The 20,492-nt window shown below is 51.4% G+C and overlaps 9 protein-coding genes across 9 annotated transcripts; 4 read left to right on the top strand and 5 right to left on the bottom strand.

The window, feature by feature from the left end:
- Positions 1–11: 11 nt before the first annotated feature.
- PMZ80_005525 (uncharacterized protein) lies at positions 12–596 on the top strand (the record flags this gene model as incomplete). Its single annotated transcript, XM_064873945.1, has 1 exon — positions 12–596. One exon carries the CDS (start codon positions 12–14, stop codon positions 594–596), a length of 585 nt encoding a protein of 194 aa, XP_064729667.1.
- A 1,222-nt stretch (positions 597–1,818) lies between these two features.
- Positions 1,819–2,562, top strand: PMZ80_005524 (uncharacterized protein; the record flags this gene model as incomplete). Its single annotated transcript, XM_064873944.1, has 1 exon — positions 1,819–2,562. One exon carries the CDS (start codon positions 1,819–1,821, stop codon positions 2,560–2,562), a length of 744 nt encoding a protein of 247 aa, XP_064729666.1.
- Positions 2,563–2,822: 260 nt separating this feature from the next.
- Positions 2,823–3,599, bottom strand: PMZ80_005523 (uncharacterized protein; the record flags this gene model as incomplete). The annotated part of the gene is made up of 1 exon (XM_064873943.1): positions 2,823–3,599. The coding sequence occupies one exon, from the start codon at positions 3,597–3,599 to the stop codon at positions 2,823–2,825; it is 777 nt and encodes a 258-aa protein (XP_064729665.1).
- A 463-nt stretch (positions 3,600–4,062) lies between these two features.
- PMZ80_005522 (uncharacterized protein) lies at positions 4,063–6,048 on the bottom strand (the record flags this gene model as incomplete). Its single annotated transcript, XM_064873942.1, has 3 exons — positions 4,063–5,420; positions 5,483–5,965; positions 6,021–6,048. The coding sequence occupies 3 exons, from the start codon at positions 6,046–6,048 to the stop codon at positions 4,063–4,065; spliced, it is 1,869 nt and encodes a 622-aa protein (XP_064729664.1).
- Positions 6,049–6,573: 525 nt separating this feature from the next.
- PMZ80_005521 (uncharacterized protein) lies at positions 6,574–8,619 on the bottom strand (the record flags this gene model as incomplete). The annotated part of the gene is made up of 1 exon (XM_064873941.1): positions 6,574–8,619. One exon carries the CDS (start codon positions 8,617–8,619, stop codon positions 6,574–6,576), a length of 2,046 nt encoding a protein of 681 aa, XP_064729663.1.
- Positions 8,620–9,449: 830 nt separating this feature from the next.
- Positions 9,450–10,937, bottom strand: PMZ80_005520 (uncharacterized protein; the record flags this gene model as incomplete). The annotated part of the gene is made up of 1 exon (XM_064873940.1): positions 9,450–10,937. The coding sequence occupies one exon, from the start codon at positions 10,935–10,937 to the stop codon at positions 9,450–9,452; it is 1,488 nt and encodes a 495-aa protein (XP_064729662.1).
- A 380-nt stretch (positions 10,938–11,317) lies between these two features.
- Positions 11,318–12,601, top strand: ASK1 (DASH complex subunit ask1; the record flags this gene model as incomplete). The annotated part of the gene is made up of 1 exon (XM_064873939.1): positions 11,318–12,601. The coding sequence occupies one exon, from the start codon at positions 11,318–11,320 to the stop codon at positions 12,599–12,601; it is 1,284 nt and encodes a 427-aa protein (XP_064729661.1).
- Positions 12,602–14,469: 1,868 nt separating this feature from the next.
- Positions 14,470–18,135, top strand: RGA2 (Rho-type gtpase-activating protein; the record flags this gene model as incomplete). Its single annotated transcript, XM_064873938.1, has 3 exons — positions 14,470–14,562; positions 14,619–14,649; positions 14,699–18,135. 3 exons carry the CDS (start codon positions 14,470–14,472, stop codon positions 18,133–18,135), a joined length of 3,561 nt encoding a protein of 1,186 aa, XP_064729660.1.
- Positions 18,136–19,172: 1,037 nt separating this feature from the next.
- PMZ80_005517 (uncharacterized protein) lies at positions 19,173–20,423 on the bottom strand (the record flags this gene model as incomplete). The annotated part of the gene is made up of 2 exons (XM_064873937.1): positions 19,173–19,246; positions 19,301–20,423. 2 exons carry the CDS (start codon positions 20,421–20,423, stop codon positions 19,173–19,175), a joined length of 1,197 nt encoding a protein of 398 aa, XP_064729659.1.
- Between the last annotated feature and the right edge of the window lie 69 nt (positions 20,424–20,492).

The raw sequence follows: 20,492 nt of genomic DNA, 5'->3' as shown, positions 1-20,492 counted from the left end.
ATCACCCCACCATGCCTTCACGCCAAGGCTCATTCAGCTACGGCGACTACCCCGAACTAGAAGCCGTAGCAGACTGGACATACGGCCGCCGACCCAGTCGAAGTCACCGACCCAGTGTAAGTCACGGTGGCTACCACGAGGCCTCAGGTACGCACTACGACCCCTACAACAGCTATACCCCCGTCTACAGATCCCACTCCCACTCCCACTCACACGCACGCAGCCGCAGCCCCCAACGCTCCACCAGCACAAGACGACCATCTTACACTCCCGACCAAAACACGTACAGACGTCGCTCAAGTACCAGTCACGCAACCTCGGAGGACCACGAGCGATACCCCTTAGGCCGCCGCACCGCAGCGGACCGTTTCCTCCACCCCTTCAACAAGAAAGAATACAACAAGGTATATAATGCCCGTCCGGAGGTGAGAGAGCACGCGAGGGAGTACCAGAAGGCGTATCGTGTTCGGTCGGAGGTGTATGAACGTTCGAAGGCGGCGCAGAGGGAGAAGACGGCGGCGCGGAGGAGGGCGGAGGAGGAGGAGTTGGAGAGGACGGGGAGGTTGAGTAAGTGGCATTTGCCCGGGTCTAGGTAAGCGCGTGAATGTGGGTGGGTGGCTGAGTGACTGGACTGTATTGGGCAGGTAGAGTGATTTTTGGAAGGTTGGGAACCGGAGTTTAGGAGTCTATTCGATTCCTACCTCAGTAAGTACAATGACATCGCATGGTTGCACGCGTTTAAAACCCAGTATTCATTCTATTCTGCTGTTCGTGATCTTTTGCACGATTAAATGGTGCAGTAATTTCCCCTTCAGCTTTGTTTCATGCATGTGGGATGGACATACGCTCGTAATCTGTGGTTAGCTCTGGCTTACGGTAGTTTCTGGTATGCGTTCGCTCGGTGCTTGCTAAGAGTGATATGGTGGCTTCCATTGCACTCTGGCATCACTCAATGCTTCACTGCTTCACATGACCATATCACACCTCGAGGTTGCAACGCAATGTTATATGCCTTGCTGGCAAGATTTGCGCCAAGATACAGGCAGGACGTTTGAGTGGATCGCGACTGTCTGATGGCCGAGGCTCCTAGTAGCTCTGAATGGATAAGTTTGAGTGGATCGCTGCCATTGTATCCGGCCTTGATGGAATCATGGATGAGACGTTTGAAGAGATTGCGATCATCGCAATATGTTTCTTTTTGCACATTCCACAGATCTTCGCGGGTTCGACCATGGTTCGTGGTGCTATCGAGCTGCTTTTGTTTGTGTACCTTGTTTTGCGACGAGTGAGGTCGAAGCTGAGTAAGAGTGCTATCGGTCAATTCACATCGCTATCACTTTTCGAGGCAACCGCCTGTCATGGTCAGGTCGCAATAGGAATTGGACTTAGAGACAAGTCTCGCTGTGTAGGATGCTACTTAGGTACCCAAATCAGTTCCCTGCAACAGAGACGTGGTCAATACAGGTCGCCGCGATACCATTTGTAGGAACCAGTATATACTTCTCGTCACCCAGCATAAGGTTGTTGAAACGATCAGAGTAGTTGCAGATAGATCGAGAGTCGATGTATGTAGTCATAATGAAAGTGAAGACAAAGAAGGAGACATCAAACTTGGGCTGGCATTGATGTGACCCACGACCACGCTAAACCAATAAAAGACTAGTATTTGCACGCGCGGAAGGTCAATTCCTCACCGTAGAGGGGCGGACCCACGAACTGCCAAGAGCATTGAGGTTTTTGCTCTACTGAAACATCTGGACTGGTACCTACGCTACTCCTTCTTGATACCGTGCCAGTAACAGCCAAAATACCACCACCATGGCAGCCACCACCACTTCCCCAATCCACATCGCCCAGATGACCACTCCCACAGACCTGACCCAAGCCTTCGACTGCCTAATCGCCTGCTTCGGCCACCAAACCCACGACGGTGTCTTCAGCGCCATGAATCCCACCTGGGACACACCCACCGGCCGCACCGCCGGCGCTCAACGCCTCATCGAGCGTTGGCACTCAACCACAAAGGACAAACACGGGAGAGACAACACCATCTTCCTCAAGGCTGTTTCAAGCCAGGATAGCGAGGAACGTGTCATTGGCCTCGCGATCTGGGTGCAGGCTTCATTCGTGGACGGACATGGTGATGCACCCATTGAGGATCTGTCCAAGGCCATGGATCTAGAAACGCTGTACCCGGGCAATGAAGCAGAGCAGCGCTTTCTGAAGCAGTGTGATGCCGCGCTTCATAAGCGGCGGATCGAGGTGACGAGGGAGAAGAAGGAGGCGAGCGCATCGCCACCGAGTATCTTTGCGCTGGATATTTGTGTGGTTCATCCGTGGTTTCAGCGGCGGGGGATTGCGGGGCAGCTGGTGCAGTGGGGGATTGATGAGGCGGGACGGCGTGGGGGGTTGGAGTGTACGACTGAGGCGAGTGTTATGGGGAGGGCGGTGTATAAGAGGTTGGGGTTTAATCAGGAGGGTGGGGAGATTGAGTGGACGGTGGATGAGGAGTTTAGGGGGAGGAGTTTTCCGAGTAATATTTTTATGCGGACTGGTGCGTAGTCAAGGAGATGAAACGATGAGGGTTGTAAGGCTGGATCCGTTCTCGGAGTTGTCAGATTAGATCACTGAGTATCTACTCTATTCTCGACCATATCATCGTCTGCTGCCAAAGCAGGAACTCTAAAGCCATTCTGGTCTTCTTGGGCATGGTTGCTAGCTCCACCACCGTCACGACTCCTCTCATCACATCTCTTCGCCTTTCACGTCTCTCGCTGTGGCGTCTGATCAGTGCATCTGCGCCTCGATCAATGGAATAATGCTCAGGGTCGTGAGTGCATAAGGTGCTTCCGTGGCCACCTAACGAGCTGCTGAAACTCCTGGAGATCCTGCTTGATTCGTGGAAGTTGACGAGGTCGCCACATATCGTAAGAGAAGATATCGGGCAATATAAGAGCTTCTTTAGACTCTGGTTTTGGCTTGCTGCTAATATAGCCGCCAATGTGGAATAGCAGACTGCAGAGAAATGGTCGGAGCTTGTTTTTGACAGTATTGGAGTCCAGTTGGTCCACAAAAGCAAAACCAACCTCGTTTTTATTCTCGTTGAATGTGAAGGGTGGGTTTGACAGTCCTGAAAATGCGTTGTATTGTGTTATGGCCATGTCGATGTCTCGTCGAAGTGCCAACAACTGCTTGAACAGAGAGCGGTTCTCAGCGAGGTACACCCAATACGCTTGTATGTCTTTCTCGTCAGCTTTCATGTGGTCTCGAATGTTCCAGTATGCCACGCCAGATTCAAGCAGAACTTCGCGATTTAGGTCAATGGCTTTGGGGCCGACTGTGAGCAATGGTGAGTTGCTAGCAGTGATCTCGAGAGCCGAGCCCTTGAAGACGATGTTCATCAATTTGGATACCAGGCAGCGTAGGAGAGCGTTGTCGTATCGTGGAAAGTCGTACTTTTCTTTGGTGAAGCCATGGATCAAGGCATGTGGATGCGGGAAGTGAAGACCGCTGCAAATGATCTCCTGGACCTCGTGATGGGTCATTTGGATGATCGAATCATCGTGGAAAGTTGAGCTAGATCTGTTCTCGGCGTCCATATTGGACTCCATCGAGTCCGATCGACGAGTTGAGATCGACAGGTTGGGCAGTCGGCGGTTCAATGGAGGGAAAATCGGTGGAAGAAGACGCAGAGTTATAGGTGTCTTCGTCCAAAACTGTTCGAGATAAAGAAGGAAGATTTCCTCTGGCTGGTTCTCTCTTGGTCGAGCCGAATTTGTCAATTGCAATGATGGAACACATTGGGTTGGGAGTGAACAGATTGACCTTGTCGTAGACTATGAGATCTATCTCTCCTCACACCTTCATCCGATCTTCACACTTTTTAGAACCTTCTTGGTTCACGATGTGATATGTCCTTTACACATTCAATCCCCATATCAACTTCACCATGATATGTGCCGGCATGGACGCGGCAGTCCTTCTTGGACATTCACCCTCAGTATCCCAATCATCCATAGTGAGCTACGTCTTGTAGCTACCCCTGACATCCGCCACATCCCATCATAGTCCTCCTCGCAGCCTCACCAACCTCTCCATGAACTCGCCCTCACTAGCCGAATCTTCCTCGAGTTCCTCGATCCTGGCCTGTAGCATCAACGACCTGCTCCTCTCCTGCGTGAGGAGTTGCATCAAAGTCTTTCGATCTAGTCGTTCCAGGACAGCTTGTGTTATTGGATTCGATAGGTTGGTCAGGGCTGGTATTTGATCTGCTATCTCGTCATCGTGACCACTATCATGTTGCTGTAGTGGCGACGCAGGCGCAAAGTCGGATAGATAGATTGGTATTCCTGCTGCCGGAGCTGGAGACAAAGGAGGGTTTTGGTCTCCAGCATCGTCGTCGTCGTCCTCGTCGTCACCGTCATTGTCATGACCGAACAGCGGGGACGCAGGTGTAAAGTCAGACATGTATACTGGTATTCCTTCTGCTGTTCGAGCTCGAGTAGGCGATCGATGTTGACGATCACGTGGTCTTGGGCTCCAATACGGCGAGCCTAGACCTGCGAAGGGAGAAGGTGACCTCAATACCCGGTCCCTTGCCCGATCTCGATAGTTTCGTAGCTGTATCTCAATGAAGGTACGACGGCGACGATCGACATCCTGTAGATTGTCGATAGCGTTGCGCCACGTCTGATATGCACGTTCTTGTTCTTGTCTTTCTTCCTCTTGCCGCTCTGAGATCGTGTTGGCAGGCAAGTAAGCGTTGCGAGCATTGAAGCGATGGATGGCTTCATGTACACGTCTGCTTCGCTGCTGTTCACCGTCGTTGCGATCGTAGAGAGACGAACTGGAGGGCGGTGCTTCTGCAAAGATGTCATCATTATCAAGGTCAAGTTCGGACCATTGATCGAGTGGAGGTGAGGCTGGTGAATAGTCGTTCTTCGGAGGACTATGATTATTCTTCGCCTGGTCAACGATCTCTGCGACTGCACTGGGACGAAGAGCCGTCCGAGCGGCCTGTCTGGCTTCTTGAATCTTGGCCTTTTGATCTCGTTTCCAGCGCTCCACTGCACGTTGAGAAGGTCGATTGGGACGTCGCTTTGCAGGGGCCCGGTTGATAGGTCGACCGGCGTCACTGTCTGAGGATGAGCTGCTGTCGCCCCCTATCGTGTCGGCCGATTTGTTCTTTGCGGCACGGATATTCGAGTCCTGGTGAACTGGAGGACCCCACCTCGTCTTCTTGCGAGGTCGGGGTGAATTCTGAGTCTCATCGAAGGTCCGCTTTTGTGGTCGTGCAATACTGGCGTTCCGGTCGTCTTCTTTGTTGGCTAGGGAGTTGCGACCGGGCTCGCTATCACCAGCGTTCTCCGCATCTTCGGCTTCTGCGTCAAACCCACTAGTCTTTCGAGCCGTTCCGATATCTGTTAGGTTGTCATTGTCCTCGTTGAGAGCGGCCTGTGCCATACGACGTGATCTGGGTGACCTAACTTCAGGTAGCCATCGAAGAGTTTTGGCCTAGCTGGTGTAGGGCTTGGCGAGCTTTCCTCGTCCTCTTCTGGTTGCATGTACGCCTCTGTGTCTTCAACGCTCGAGATCGGAGAAGCAGGAGGTGGTGGTAGGCTGTAGCGGCCTACTGGGTGGATAGATGGCGTGGTTCGAGAAGTGGCATTTGTGTATGCCTGTGGATATTTTGTGGTGTCATGGTCGTGGATCTTTGACACGTCCAACAAAGGCTTGCGTCGCTTGGATGGAGGTTCTGCTGATTCATCTCGTCCTCGTTTGAGGTTCACGGCGGCCGAGGTTGCCTTCACCTTCGAAATCCGTTGCGCAAGATCGTTCACTACCGCGAAGCGCTGATGCAGGTCTTCGTGTAGCTCATTCGGGTAGCCGTCGACGGCCCATCCACGGCCTCTCAGCTCGAACTCTTCAACTCTGTGTGGCGGTCCTGTGTATTGTGTCCAGGTGGCTATTGGTGACGGGTTAGCTATCAACAATGTGAAAAGGGCGTGGGAGGTACTCACTGCCATATTCTTGAGCATACTGGTACATCATGTGATGGTATGCTTTGTAAAGCGATGAAAGCCTGATTGGCGCATCATCGACGAAGACAGGCTCGCAGCAAGGAAGGACGCATCCAATTGGTGGTGTTGGAAGGGTAACCATTGTTGATGATGGATTGACGATGATGGGTTGTCGATTATGGCTTGTCGATGACAAGTGAACAGATGATGGATGAAGGGATGATTGGAATTGTATGGGAGAGAAGAAAGAAAAGCGTCGAGAGTTATGCTGCTGAGAATGACCAGTTATTAACAAGGAGAGTGACTGCAAACGACATTCTGTGATATTGAACCGTGACATTCACCGAAGTCAGTTTCTTGCACTTCGCGACCATTACCTGCGGCACGAAAGTGCAAGCAGAACGCGTGTGTTTTCAGTGAAGTGGTTAGCCTAGCTATACATACCTACGTCGCGCCGAAAGCAATGGTGCCTCAGACCAAAGCCTTATCATTGCACATTACTAACGATTATGCTTGCCAGCCACGAACAAGCGCCAAGCCTCCTTCCCCAAACTCAGCCCATGAAATTCGGCGCATGTCCATTTGTGCCATTGGCACCATTTGTGCTGCAGCATGAGTCTCCGTTCGCCAGTCTGCTTGCCTCGTTCTTGTTTGTTGGCAGATCGATACCAGGATTCTCGTGCCAGAAGTCAGCGGGCCTCAGCTTCAACTCATGAATCTCGACCGGCATGACTGGCCAGTCTTCGACTCTCGGGTTGTGCGTTAGGCCGAACGTAGCCCATACAACAATGTCTTCGTTCTCGGTGTTATCGTTCCGTTCAACCATGTCTGCCAGGCCGCCTTCCTCACGGGTCGATTGTAACGTGTAGCGTCCAGCTGCATACAGCTCACCATCTGTATGCTTGGTCACCCACACGTGGTGTTGTGCGAAGAGCGCACGTTGGGCTTGAACGGAGTTCTTGTCCGCTAACAGCAGCTGCGTTGCCATGGGTGCAAACTTGTAGGACACTGGTCGACCAGAAATTGGGTTGGTCTTCGAAGGGTTCGTGATCTTCACGACTCGGTTGCTGGCGACATCTGCATCAAGCCATCTGCTGTTTTTGACTGGCGTCTTGATAACTTCGTAGTAGTTGCCTCTGGGGTTGGTCTTTTCATTCATAGCTACTGGATGCGACTCCTCGATTACGGCGGTATTGTTGTGACCGTCGACAGCGGGGTCCATTCGTATGCAAAAGATGTGTTGATGGTTTTGTGCTAAGGCACCCTCGGACACAACGTTACCATAGTCAGACTGCTTCCCTGCATCGATATTGACAACCGAGACGATGCCGGTCGCGCGAGTCTCGACATTGATGCCACCCATGGTATCCAGCTTGTAGGCGAAGATGTACTCGTAGTTGGCGAGTGTGATGATGAATTGCACGACCAATTCTCTGTTCCTCGCAACAACAGCCCGGCCTGTTCGCCAGTTGGTGTGTTTCCATGCAATCCCATTGTCTTGTTCGTGCAGGCAGACAACATTCGGCGCAACTTCAGGCTTGCCTTCTGCGTCTGTGACAATGCTGTCAAAGTACTTGATCACACCCAGACAATCACATCCAAGAGACAGGTTGTTCGCACATGTACCTGCACCACCATCACCGAAATCAAATGCTTGCTTTCTGGCAAATGGGTATCGAGCATCAGCATACGGTACCGTCATCTCTGAGAAGGACAAGCGGTACATCACTGACCGCCCTTTGAAATGTAGATCGTGCAAGACGGCACCTTCACGTGGGTTGAATGAGACTCTGAAACGCCAACCTTGCCACTCAATAAGACTGTCATCTGTGACCTTGAAGGATGGTCCCTCGGGCTGCACGACATCAAGTGGCTTCAAGTCCTTCCGTGGTCCATTCGGTAGCAGTTCGGGGACATATTCTGAGGGTGTGCAGTGATCGACTGGGTTCTTCGGATGTGATTCGGGCTCCATAGGATCGCCTCTACCTCCCGTTGCGATGCGGTCAACTCGTACAATCTCCTGTGTAGCCGCGTCCATAACGGGGATAAAGGGGAGAGGAAAGCTGTAAAAGTTCGAGTCTGCATTCTTTGAGCTCGTGTCCTGTGCAAAGCAAAGGCCTTGAAAATAGCGTCTATTCTCTTCGCCAGGCAGAAGACCTCCGTATGGCCATGGCTCCACAACAAGCTCATAACCTTTAGGGAGATGGTATTCTTCGAGGCATTTCTTGAACATTTCTGATTTCTCCACCGCCTGCACCAACAGTCGGAACTCTGGGACTGTGAGTGAGGCGTGAAACTCCTTGCCAACCACATTGTGGTCAAGTCTCTTCCCAGATGTAACATCTACCACGGATTCATTGTAGACAGGGACCTTGTCTGAGTCGATGACATCGTACATGACCATTGCTCGACGATTTAGCGGATCTGGAGTCTTGCCTGCATGTTCAGCTTCTAGATACTTCTTGACTTCTGCCTTTGGAGCTTCTTCGAGAAAGATGTATCGGAAGAAAATAGCTGTGTCTGGATGAAGCTTGAGGATGATATCACGTGCCCGCTGTGTCTCCTCAAACGACAACTGGTCGAACGGGTGGGGCGCCATGATAGGTATGTGAGAGTCTATGGAGGTTGTGGTAGGCAAGAGAGGAGGGTTGAAGAATGCGGATGGATATATACATCGCTATGATTCCTCACCTTGATGTGTAGATATGTTTGTGATATGGGAGACGTAGTTCAACGCACCAATCAAACACCCGTTGCGCATGTACTTACCCTTTGAGTCATAGCGCAGGCGATGAGTGCTCCTCTTGGGAGCAGTCGGCGAATCTCACACAGCGACAACTCCCGGGCTCCGCGGCATGCTTATGTTGTTCGAACATCGCCGCCTTGCAAGATGACTGTAGTATCAATAACAAGGCTCATCGCCTTCGTCTGCAGTGTTCTGTTCGTTGGGTTTCCGCGGTTGTTCGAGCGACTAAGCGTTTATCCGGGCAAAATAAGGTTAAACCTTAGTTCTTGAGGCCTGGAAGGTCTACTTTTGCCAAAAGAAGCGCCTGACACATGTTACGATCGGACAATGACATGGCGACCTTCTGCCTCGGATTGCGCAACCGATATGCGAAGTGATACGATGGTTTGCTGTTGTGTTGGAAAGTCGTGTACTGCATTGCGCGTGATCTTGCTGTGAACCATGATGCTCCTCGTACGTCGCAGACTGGTTCACGGCGCGGTAACTGCTCCTGATGGAAATCGCGGCATTGTTCCGCAGATATTCGTTACTCAAGTCCGAAGTTGTTCGTCCCAGTATGCTTGCGGGCACGTAGGTGGGCTACCTTCGTAGGTGAAGGCCTTCTGCTAACTTAGTACACCTTGTCGTCTCATCCCAAGATATCACTCCGATCGTTTCGATATCGTTGGCACAATTGTCAGGTCTCAGCGAAGCACTCCCTCGAGCATGGTGCCAAACATGCCGCGGACATTGTGATCTTTTCTCTGCACACCGCTCATCACGATTGCAACACTCGCAGCAAAGATGATCTGCTCCCGTCGCTGAAATTTCTTGTCGTAGACTCTGGGTAGGAGTGTTGCGAGAGCCCTCGGGGCCACGAAGAATGCAATTTCTTGGCGGCGGCTTGCCTTTTCAAGCAGTACGGACCAGCCGCAAGCCAGACATCCTGCGAGCACACAAAGTCCAGAATCCCACATTTGTGGTGTGACTGTCGTTCTTGAAAACAGCTTCGGGCCAAGCCGGGTCCGAGCAAGGCACACGGCGTAGTAAAATAACCCGACAAATGCCGCAAGGAACGATGATGACCTGGCGGCATCCTGGAGAAGGTCCAACAGGCGCTTAGAATTTAACGTGGGCTGACGGAACAGACGTATGAGCTGCAAAGGTAGATAGAGGCGTAAGGCGCTGTTGAAAGCTTTCCAGAATCTGCCGCCAGCGTGTACTTCACAGCTTTCACCTGCGCCGCAGTGATAGAGCTCGCACCGGATTGGAATCGTTACTGTAGGATTGCCCCATTCTGCCGGAAGATCAAGCTCTTTGCAAAGGCTTGGCAGATCCGCGTCGCTGCTGATGCTGCTCCCGTAGACAAAATCTCCTTGTCGGCATAGCCTAAGAGCTTCAATGAGTCGATGATCGATCTCCGCTATCTTCGAAATCCAGTGGCTGTATGTCTTTGGGAGTCTTTCTGGCGCGTAGAACCAAGACCACATGATGATTGCTGATGAGGTCGAGAATATCCAGGGATCCGCCAGCTTCTTTGTCAAACTCGTAAGCTTGGGCGCTATGCGTTCCGGGTCAAATGGTGTGAACCGAGAATTTGTCCATGCTGAAATCACAGCCACATCAACCGCTCTGCAGAGGGCGAAAAGTGTAAAGTCGATCGTTTTGCCAGCATACTGCATACGATAGCCTGGTGGCGGCAGATGGTGCTGGTTGGGGAATTCGAAAGTTGATCGTACTTGTCCTGCATTGGACTCCGTTTGTCTTCGTGCCCAGCCATCGTCCTTGTTGAGGAGCCCGAATGCAAACCAGGCAGAAGCGAATGAGCTAATCAAAGTAGCGTTCCTAATGATAAGATTGATTACACGTACGGCCAGAGACAGACGGACGCGTTGACGCAACGATAAAAGTAAATTACCGAGTAGGTGTGGAAGTGCTGTACTTCCACCTACGATCAAGGCGCAAGCAGTTGGAAAGCGGTTGGGACCAATCGAGCTGGTCAACACCGACTTGAGAAGCTCGATTTTCTTCTCTGTAGGTAGGCTAGTTTTCGAAATAGTCGAAAGTACTGCCGGCAGTCGAGGGAGTGTTGAGGTCAAGTATGCCAAGGCGTACGCTTTGGTGATCGGTTTAAAGGCATCGACTTGTAGTGGGCGTAGAAGTCCATGCCGATGACCTGACCACGTCGCCATCTCGATCACTTCTGGCCTTTGCCCTCATGACGCTGTTGATGTGTGAAGATGAAGAAGCGAGGCAGCGTCGGTGAAGCTAGAGCCGAGGATGTTCCTGGCTTGGCAGTATGTGAATGAAGCGTCGTCTACTACGACGACATGGAAGGCTGGAAGCTACGACGTGCTCAGTCGACATAATCTCGTCTATGAACCGATCTCGCTGCCAATGTCCAGCACAAATTCGAGCACTCATGCCCATAAATAATCTCATATAAACTGAGGCCCTTTTTCTGACCACTCAACGCGTCTAGTGTTTACGTGTCGTGGAGCATGGGGAGCGCATGAACCCGCACAAATATTGAGGGCTCCAGAAGCCTCTCGAGTGCCCTGATCAAGCAAACATGTCGCATCAGCCACGGAGCTCGCAGCAGCGGCCTCTATCACTAACCGAAGAGCTTGAGCGGCTCGAACAATCCATTACATTGACTTTACAGGAAATCGACCACAACTTCAGTCGAGCACATCGCATCGTCACTTCCAGCATTCTGCCTATTGTCGAGCAGTATGGCAACCACTCGAGAGACGTATGGGAAGGATCCAAGTTTTGGAAACAATTCTTCGAAGCGAGTGCCAACGTATCTCTGTCTGGATATGAGGAGCAGCAGTCGATGCAGGAGGGGCCCGAGGGGCAGGAACAAGAGCAAACAATCACAGAAGAGTCTGGCGCAACCACACACACCACATTAGAGACATCCGAGTCCTACGAGACGCCGAATGCCCAGCATATTTCGACCGACTCCATCGACGATATCGATCTGTCAAACCTCTCAATCTCTCCTTCGCATAGCACTCCACGCCCACCGAAGCAGAAGCAGAGTAGAGGCAGGTTATCACTACACAAGTCGTTGGAGCAGGATGTCGATGATAGGACAAATGTTGATGTCACATATGCTTCAGGTGCCGGCGACCCAAGGACACCGAGCAAGCAGACCTCTTCATTGTTGGACGATGTCGCCATGACTCCTGAGCAGTCTCCTGAGATACTAAAAACAGGGCGATTGCCTCAGCCAACCACGGCACAAAAGAGATCAGATCCTTTGCTTCATACAGTGCTAGACAAGAACTACCGTATACAAGCGACTCCGTTGACGAGCCACAGAACGAGAGGTAGAACGACAAGGACTCCTGGTACAGCAAATCGGGGAAAGAAGACACTGGACTCAACGCTAGAGTCAAGCCCACTTGCTCCACCAGAATTGCATGCTGAAGTCTTCGATTCACCTGTTCGCCGAGAAATCACGCAGAATTTCAAGCAGCAGCGGACCCCAGGTGTTTCTGTTCTGACACCAGCCAAAGGAAAGCAGCCCCAGGCGCAGCGCAAGATGGACGTTTGGGACTCGGATGACGACGACGACATCGACGAAGCTACCGGCATGCCATACGGAGCATCACCACCAAAGACAATGCAGTTTCACGTTCCACAAAGCCGGCTACTCAAAACTCCAGCTCGAGAAGCATCCAAGCAGATTCTTGACAATATAATGGCATCTGCTGGGGTCGGTCGAGAGGAAGACCAGTCGGAAGACTTCGACATCGATTTGGACCTCAGCTACGACGACAACGATATGGATCAGACTAGCCCGAGCGTTGTCCGCAAGGCGGCTGTTGAGAATGAGACCTTCTAGAAATGCTGTCCTCCGCCTCAAGGTTATGCCTGGCATATTCCGACCATTGTCAATGCGCGAGCCGTCAGGGCCCAGAGAGGTTGTGCGACTTGGAGGCTGAAACATTCGTCACAAGCTCGCCGAGGTCTGTCTGTGCACGATGCCGGATGGTCCCATACACATGCAAACAAGTTCTTCCACTGCTTGGATCCCAGCCGCGTATCTACAGTACCATCGAGTTATGCATCGCTTGGTAGCGAAATGGCGACATGTCCGAGCAATCCCACTGCGCTGCAAACGAGATGCGGCAGCAAGGACGAGAAGTCTAGAATCGGTGAGCAATAGATGTGTGGAGCTTCTCGGGGGAAATTATCTTCGATGTTGCAAGGGATGGCAGTGATCGACAAGTTCGAAGCACAAGTTTCAGACTTGTCAAGACGGTGTCACGCATTTATGCAGCCAGACAAGGAATGGCTTGGCGATTTATCGGCGAAGCGAGATGGATGGGATCCTGGAGCACTGCTCTTGGAAGTATCGAGTGCTGAAACAGAACTGCAAGAACATCGCTTGTAAATATGCAGGTAGCCGGGGGGTTATTCGAGCCGGTATTTCGCAGAAGGCGAAGCAGGCGCACGTTCGTCCTGTCAAACACGTGCGCAGGAGGAGATTGAGGATGTACGGGGCTAGAGTAGTGTATCATGTACTTGATCATGCGTATGCACAGAGCGCCTCTCTCCAAGGTTCGGTAGACAGACCTGGGAAGATGGTGTGTCAGATGCACGCCTTGAACCTTCCTGTCAAATGTTTTTGGAAGGTGTTGCTGACGAGGCATCGTGAGGCTTTGTGGTTCGTCTTCCATCGAAACCTTCACAAGTTGAACCTTGACCCCTGTTCTATTATTTGCATAGCACTATACTAGATGTAGAACAGTGGCCACGCAAGGGTGATGGCGGCTGGGACCAAGCGGGCACTTGGGGACGCTTTTCAGGTTAGCTCGGGGCGGCTGGTGGCCTGCGACACTTTCCTCACGCCTCAAACTGCACAGTTTCGTGGGAGCTTCCAGTCAGTGCCTTGCCTAAAGTCCACCTGTTACGCCGTAGCGTGCATGCCCCAGCTCTGCTTGTTGCTTGGGACTGGCAATCCTTGTCGTCCATCGCTGTGCACCCTGACACCAGAAAACAGTCCTGTCCATTGAAGTGCACTGGACACGGCATCTGCAGCACGCACCTTCTTGTCGACACAATCTTGACCATTACTCTTAGCAGGTCCATCGACAACCCGATCCTGGTTGTAGAGTCTGCTCACTGACACCTCGACGGAACGTTGATGGTGCACGGAAGCATTACCACAGTACGATTATCACTTGCAGGACTTGGTTGTTTCTGGCGCATTGAGGTCTTGACTACTCCATACTCAACAGCCTAAAGTCGTCGCTGCATTGCACAGCGTCGACCCTCTCATCCCTAAGCTATCGACTTTGCACTTTCAGCTGAACAACAGTCCTCTTATCTGACTGCGCCACTCGTTTGTCACCAAAGATTATTTCTAAGCAACGATATACGGCTTCGAGGTTCAGATCCTTCGCATAACCACCTCTCGAGTACGAACCACACAACACTCGAGGAGCGCAACGATAGACGACATAGACTTGATTGCGGGAAACAACATAGTTGGTTCGCAAGTCCAAGGTTAATCGCATTGTTTGGACTCGCAGCCAGTCTGATTTTGTTTTCGAAACATCGATGCCACATTCATGTGGTTGCACAAGCCTAATAGAACGGAACAACTACGGTGTTTGAATAATTTACTGGCAGTCGCGGGTCGACTGTAAAGGAAAGAGCGATCGCAGTGCCTACATCTGAGTCAATAGTCAACACTCAACAGTCAACATGGCAGCCGCGATGCTTGATCACATGCAGCCATATCCAGAGTCTCCCATGGATCCTGAAGACCAAGCATATCCGTGCAAAGGCTGTGGAGAGGTGCGCGACTTCTCCCCTCATATCAATGATGATGGCATAGCTGACGTGGATTGTAGATTCTCGAAGAAGGCAAAGCATTTGAACTTGGTAAGCAGTTCCTTCATCTGAGTCTTCTACCAATACTAACCACCGACAGCTGGCAACAGATGGCACATTGACTGCTTCCGGTGTAACACATGCAATACCCTCCTCGACTCCGATGCGAACCTCCTCCTGCTCGGCGACGGCTCCCTGATATGCAACAACTGCACCTACAGCTGTAGCAGCTGCATGAACAAGATTGAAGACCTTGCCATCCTTACTGGCGATCAGGCATTCTGCGCAAACTGTTTCAAATGCAGGAACTGCAAGAGGAAGATTGAGAACCTTCGTTATGCTCGGACGTCTCAAGGTATATTCTGCATGGACTGCCATGAAGCTCTGATGGCAAGGAGAAGGAAGAAGACTGGGAAAAGCTCCTCCTCCAGAAAGACGGTCGAGAAAGCCTTGCCTGCGATACCACCGCCAGATGCGAGACTCACAGCATATATATCTCAGGGTGCCGAGCCGCCCACAGACCCAATGTCTGTGCTGCCGTCTGAAGGTCCATCCGTGCAGAAGACTATGAGTGAGCTGCGGCACGACACGGACTCGGACAACTCTAGACCTGCCACCTCTTCCCAGAACCATCTAGGTGGTCTTACTCTACCCTCGACAACCTACCGTGATAATCGAAAATCATTTATATCTCAAAGGTCGGACATGTCGCCTGGAGAAGAAGAAGAGTTTTTGATACCGCTTGCTTTCGATCCCAATCCACCTAAACATTCTCCTAATGGCCAGAGTCAGCAGCATACCCCTCAGAACCGTCCGTCTGAGGACAGGCACAAAGACTACTTTGGAGGTGCTCAACCACACGCTCAGCCTGGCTCGACGTCACAAACAACTAGTCCTCGACTACCACAAACTCGGCAATTTACGAACGACCACGTGAAAAAACAGTCAGAAGTCACTTCCCCTAGGCAGGGCTCGCCGTATGTGCCATCTGAGCAAAACCACTCGCCTCATATTTCCCAGCTGGCGAGAAACGACTCCTCGAAGAGTGAAAACTTCAGATTACAGGAAGCACCCAAGAACAGACGACTGCCATCGACCAACTCGACTCCTCGACAGGACGCTACCCCAGACCTGGCTAGACAGAAGAGTCCAGAAATCGAAGAGCAGGACTTCCGCTCTGATAAAGGCCGATCGACGCCGCGCATTTCTTATGAGACAAGTCCGGAGTTCTTCGAAGGCTTCAATTCTCCTCCGCGACAACCAATGTCACGTCCTATACCTGCTCGAGGAGATTCATTGGCTAGCTCCGTGCCAAAGGCGATACCTAGGAAGGAGGTGAATACTGGTGCACCGCCATTGCATGACATGAGCAATACATCTGGAGCAAAACCACCTCCGACGAATCTCGATGCCGCAAAGGCCAATGGCGGCAAAGTCATCTCAGGACCGATCAGCTCTCCGACCTCACAGAGCATTTACGATACACCAAATCTGCCTCAAAACGAACAGTTAACGGGTGAGAAGTTTATTCAACCACGCGCCCCGCCCGCGCCGCCCGCTGTTCACGCCAGAAACGAAAGCATTAGTACTTTGCAATCGGACGCTCAAAGATCACCAAAGTTGCCTCGCTATTCCGGCCAAGGTGATTTCACGCTTGAAGAGGACATTTCCAGAATACTTGGACTTGAAGACGGGCCAACTGCGAGTGAATCCTTTCTGCGTCGTGTTTCGAACTCGGTCAGGCACGGCCGCAGCTATAGTGACCGGAGTGGTAGATTCTCTCGTGATCGATGGCCGCGTTCGCCTGTTGTGACCACCTCAGCAGGCCAGGAGATTAGCAGTCCTAGCACAGCCTCACCAGAGCACAGGGAAGAACTGGCATGGTTCAAGAATGAGCTGCGAAGAGAGCGGCAGAAGACGCTGGATAGGGAAAAGCGAATCGCAGACCTTCAAACACAACTAAACGCTACAGCTGATATCAGCCAAGTCAATGTCGAGCTCAGGGAAAAGCGCTCGACTATGGTTGTACTAGACACACAGAAAGAGATTGTTGTTCGCGAACTTGAAGTCCTCACGGAGCACATTGCTCATGCCAAGAAGAGTGGCGAGCCTCTTGATCTGAATAAGATGAACAGTGCGGTTCTTCGAGATCTGGCAGAAGCACTTGACAAGCTCAAGAGGTCATTTACACCACAGATCGAATCGCTGGTCCAGCAGAAAAATGAAATCCTCGACGAGATCACACAGCTTAACCAGCAGAAAGATAAGAGCTTTCATGAATTCGAGCAGCTCTCCATCAAGAATGCACAACTGGCGGAGTTTAACAATCAGCTGGTCGACCAAATCCAGAACATCTACAAGAGCAATCGTGGCACTGGTCTGGATGAGCTCAAGCAACCAAATGGTCTGGGCATCTACTCCCACTCCAAAGACAACTCCAAGGTTTCGATTGACTCGCGTGAATTGAAGCCGATGTCATCCGGCCAGCCGCCTGCCATAGACCCAAGCATGACTTACGAAGCCGGCGAAGCAGGTGCTATCCAGACAATAGCTGGAGCACAAGTCGTTGAGATGAAGAAGGGCGCCGTGGCCAAGCGGTTTGATTGGCGCCGAGGTCAAAAGATGGCAAAAGGTATCACTAAGGGCGTCAAAGGCGCGTTCGTTTCAGCCCAACAAAACTATGGTCGAGACATGACCTTTGCTGAGACAGGTGCATATGGTAACCAAACTCCAGGCGGTCAACCATACACAGACATGTCCAAGAACGGAATTGATCCCAGAACACAGGCTGGCTGGTTCGGCAACAATCCCAATGCCAACCTCAAACCTGGAAAGAATGGCCTCTATGCCTCATCCGCCAACGCATCAATGCCATCTCTTCACTCTGGCGTCGACAACGGGAATATACCACTATTTGGCACGGACCTAGAGACTCGCGCGGAATTCGAAAAGTCCTCGATACCTGGAATTGTCAAGAGATGCATTGCAGAAGTTGAAGCTCGCGGCATGGATGTCGAAGGAATCTACCGCAAATCCGGCGGGAACAGCCAAGTTCAGCAAGTTAAGGAAGGCTTCGAACGACAGCCGTTTGATCACGACATCAGTGATCCGGATCTGGATATTCATGCTGTGACGAGCGGCTTGAAGCAGTACTTCAGGAAATTACCTACACCACTGATCACTTACGACGTCTACGATACGCTCATCGATTTAGCGAAGATACCGCCAGGCCCGACACAGCGGGAACAGCGCATTGCTGGGCTGAGAGATGCGCTGGCAGAATTACCGCGGGTTCACTACGAGATCCTGGATTACCTGATGCAGCATCTCAGTCGAGTTATTTTGTTGGAGAAGGAGAATTTGATGACGCCTATGAATGTGGCTGTTGTGTTTGCGCCGACTATTATGAGGCCTGAGTCTGTTGCGAGGGAATTGAGTGACACGAAGGGGAAGAACGAGGTTGTGATGTGGATGGTTAATGAGGGTGCGGCTGTTTTTGGTTGGGATGAAGGTGAGGATGAAAGCGCAAGGTCCTAGTTGGATCTAAGCCCGGTTTGAAGTCCATGGAGGTATCGAAGGTGTACGATCAGGCGCTGCGAATTGGTAGCAGGCGCAGCATGCACGACAGGTCATGGCGCTAAGGCGCACCAGGGACACATCCTATGCGCGTTGACTGCGGTTTGACTTCGGCTTTTGTTCTGGCGTGGAGGGAGCACATTCTGGATCCTCTTCATTTCGACTCTCACACACTGGGACGACTCAGCACGCATTATCACACACACCACATCATGTTAGCCAGCGTTCCAGCGACACTTTTGCGTTTGCAAATTCTTTTGGCATTGAGAGATTGGGATGAATTCAGTTGAATTAGTTTAGCTAGCTAGCGAGGACTTCTTGTGTGAGTTCGGCGACGCGGTGTATGAGATGAGTATTTTTATTCATGGCTGTATGATCATGTCATATGTTATGCAAATGCTGCTCCTCTCTAAGACATCGGTTTGAGGTCTGCTCGTCCAGCCAGTTCCTTAAATAATTGGCGGAGTCTCTTAACACATCTATACAGTGTCCTCTTACAGCGGCACCGTGCTCTCTTACACAGCAAGGAGGTAAGCTTATGCTTAGTATAAAAAGTTCATCTACATGTGGAGGTTCTCCCCTAAGAGGTTCACACCATGTATATAAAGCAGCACGTAGTAAGAGTCCCGACAAGGTGATGTCTTCAGGTCACGTTGTCGGACTCCGCTAATCATTGAGGGAACTGGCTTGTCTTGCACGTCGTGTCATGTCTCGGGATCATACCTCCCCCGGCCACGCAAACTCAACGCATCACGGGGGGTCACCGGCTTCTAAATCCGTTTCTTGAAGTCAGTGTCCAACGGGCATAGAATGCCATGTCGCAGCTTTACAGTGGTCATGACATGACCATCGCAGTTTCAGAGGCGCTCCATGTATGTATTTACGGTCGATCCACGCACAACTTGCATCGCTAACGGGCCAGACCACGATGACCGGGCTGTTGATAGGGATGTCGAAGGCGCTCTACCCAATGGTCGAGACGGAGAATGCAACGTTTCCTACGGCGTAGAAGGGTCCGTTGTACAAACTCGGCGATGAGCTTCCAGAGATTTCTCGAAGTTGGCAAATGCATCTATTGATGATATGTTAGCTTGTAACACGACTTCACGCGGTGGGTGCAATCTACCTCTGACGAGATCCTTCAACTCTTTCATAATCTCTTGTTCCCTCGTGCATTGTGCAGTTTCAGTGAATATATTCTCTCCGTCGTGAAACCAGAAGAAATTGGCCTGTAGGAAAGAAGCCTTTGCAGCCGTAACGTCCCTGTTGGCCAGCGGTGAGCCGTATGCTGGGGGTTGCTGGTTGTTTGGGCTGCTAGGAAGAGAGAAATCCTCTGGGAGTTGGGGTCTCTCAATGTTACCACAATGTGGCTTCCTGACCTCGATCGGAAATTGCGTATTTACGATATGTTCTGGGCTTGTGGGTCGTGAAGAGGCTTCCGTGATAATGGGCTTGGCCAGATCCTCGGTTGGTTGCTCATCCATAACGCATGTCCATTCGTGGAGAAGCTCAACTACAACGTCTTGAGATTGAGATAGTAACTTCTCTTGCTTCACCACCGGGTCTGCGATCCTGCTCAGATCACGATTGAGCCGTGTGAGTGCATGAGCACTATCATGCACAATGAGTGCCGTTCGCGAGGTGTCGAGCACTACCAGTTCGCCATGCTTAATGCAGTCTGGCGGCACTCTTTCATGCTGATCTCGTTCGACACTGGTCTGGTGCCTCGATAGTCTCTCAGCTGTGTTGATATAGTCAACTACAGCTGCGGAGGCATTACCAATGGCTTCCTTCGTCTTTGCTCGATCCTTCTTCCGATGATTGTCTCCTGCGAGGAGGACAGTGGCAAGCAGATTCACGGTAGCTTTGAGACCCTCTAGTTTACCCACAAGCTCTATGACTTGTTTCTTCCGAAAGTACCACTTGACCTTCTCTCTCCAGGAGTAACAGCCTCCGTTAGATGACCGGTCTCGGTTCGGTAAGAGGCTCTTGATGTCGTTGAAGAATATCTTCGATTCGTAGTAGAGCTCCTCCGCCATCGAAAGTGCTTTGGGAGAATAGACGGGGTGATCGCTTCGGAGCCGCTCAGCAAGACACTCGAGAACGCCCGAGTAAAGCCTAATGCCGTTGGCCACGTTGTTGGTATCTTTCCTCAGAGAAGATATGCAGTTTCCGGCTTCGTATAGCTTCTTCGTGATTTGCGTGCCGAAGGTGACCAAGGCAACAATCGATGCTGCGACTTCTGCCATGATTCTCAAGGTATGTTCTGCAGCCCAGGTACCCGGAGGCCAGCGGATGATAATACTCGTTGGTCAGGT

The sequence above is a fragment of the Knufia obscura genome (genome assembly GCF_036327395.1).
Source record: "Knufia obscura strain CCFEE 5817 isolate CBS 148926 chromosome Unknown scaffold_6, whole genome shotgun sequence".
In the NCBI taxonomy this organism is placed as follows: domain Eukaryota; kingdom Fungi; phylum Ascomycota; class Eurotiomycetes; order Chaetothyriales; family Trichomeriaceae; genus Knufia; species Knufia obscura.
The sequence above is the reverse complement of the archived record's forward strand: the minus strand, read 5'-3'. Positions and strand labels throughout refer to the sequence as shown.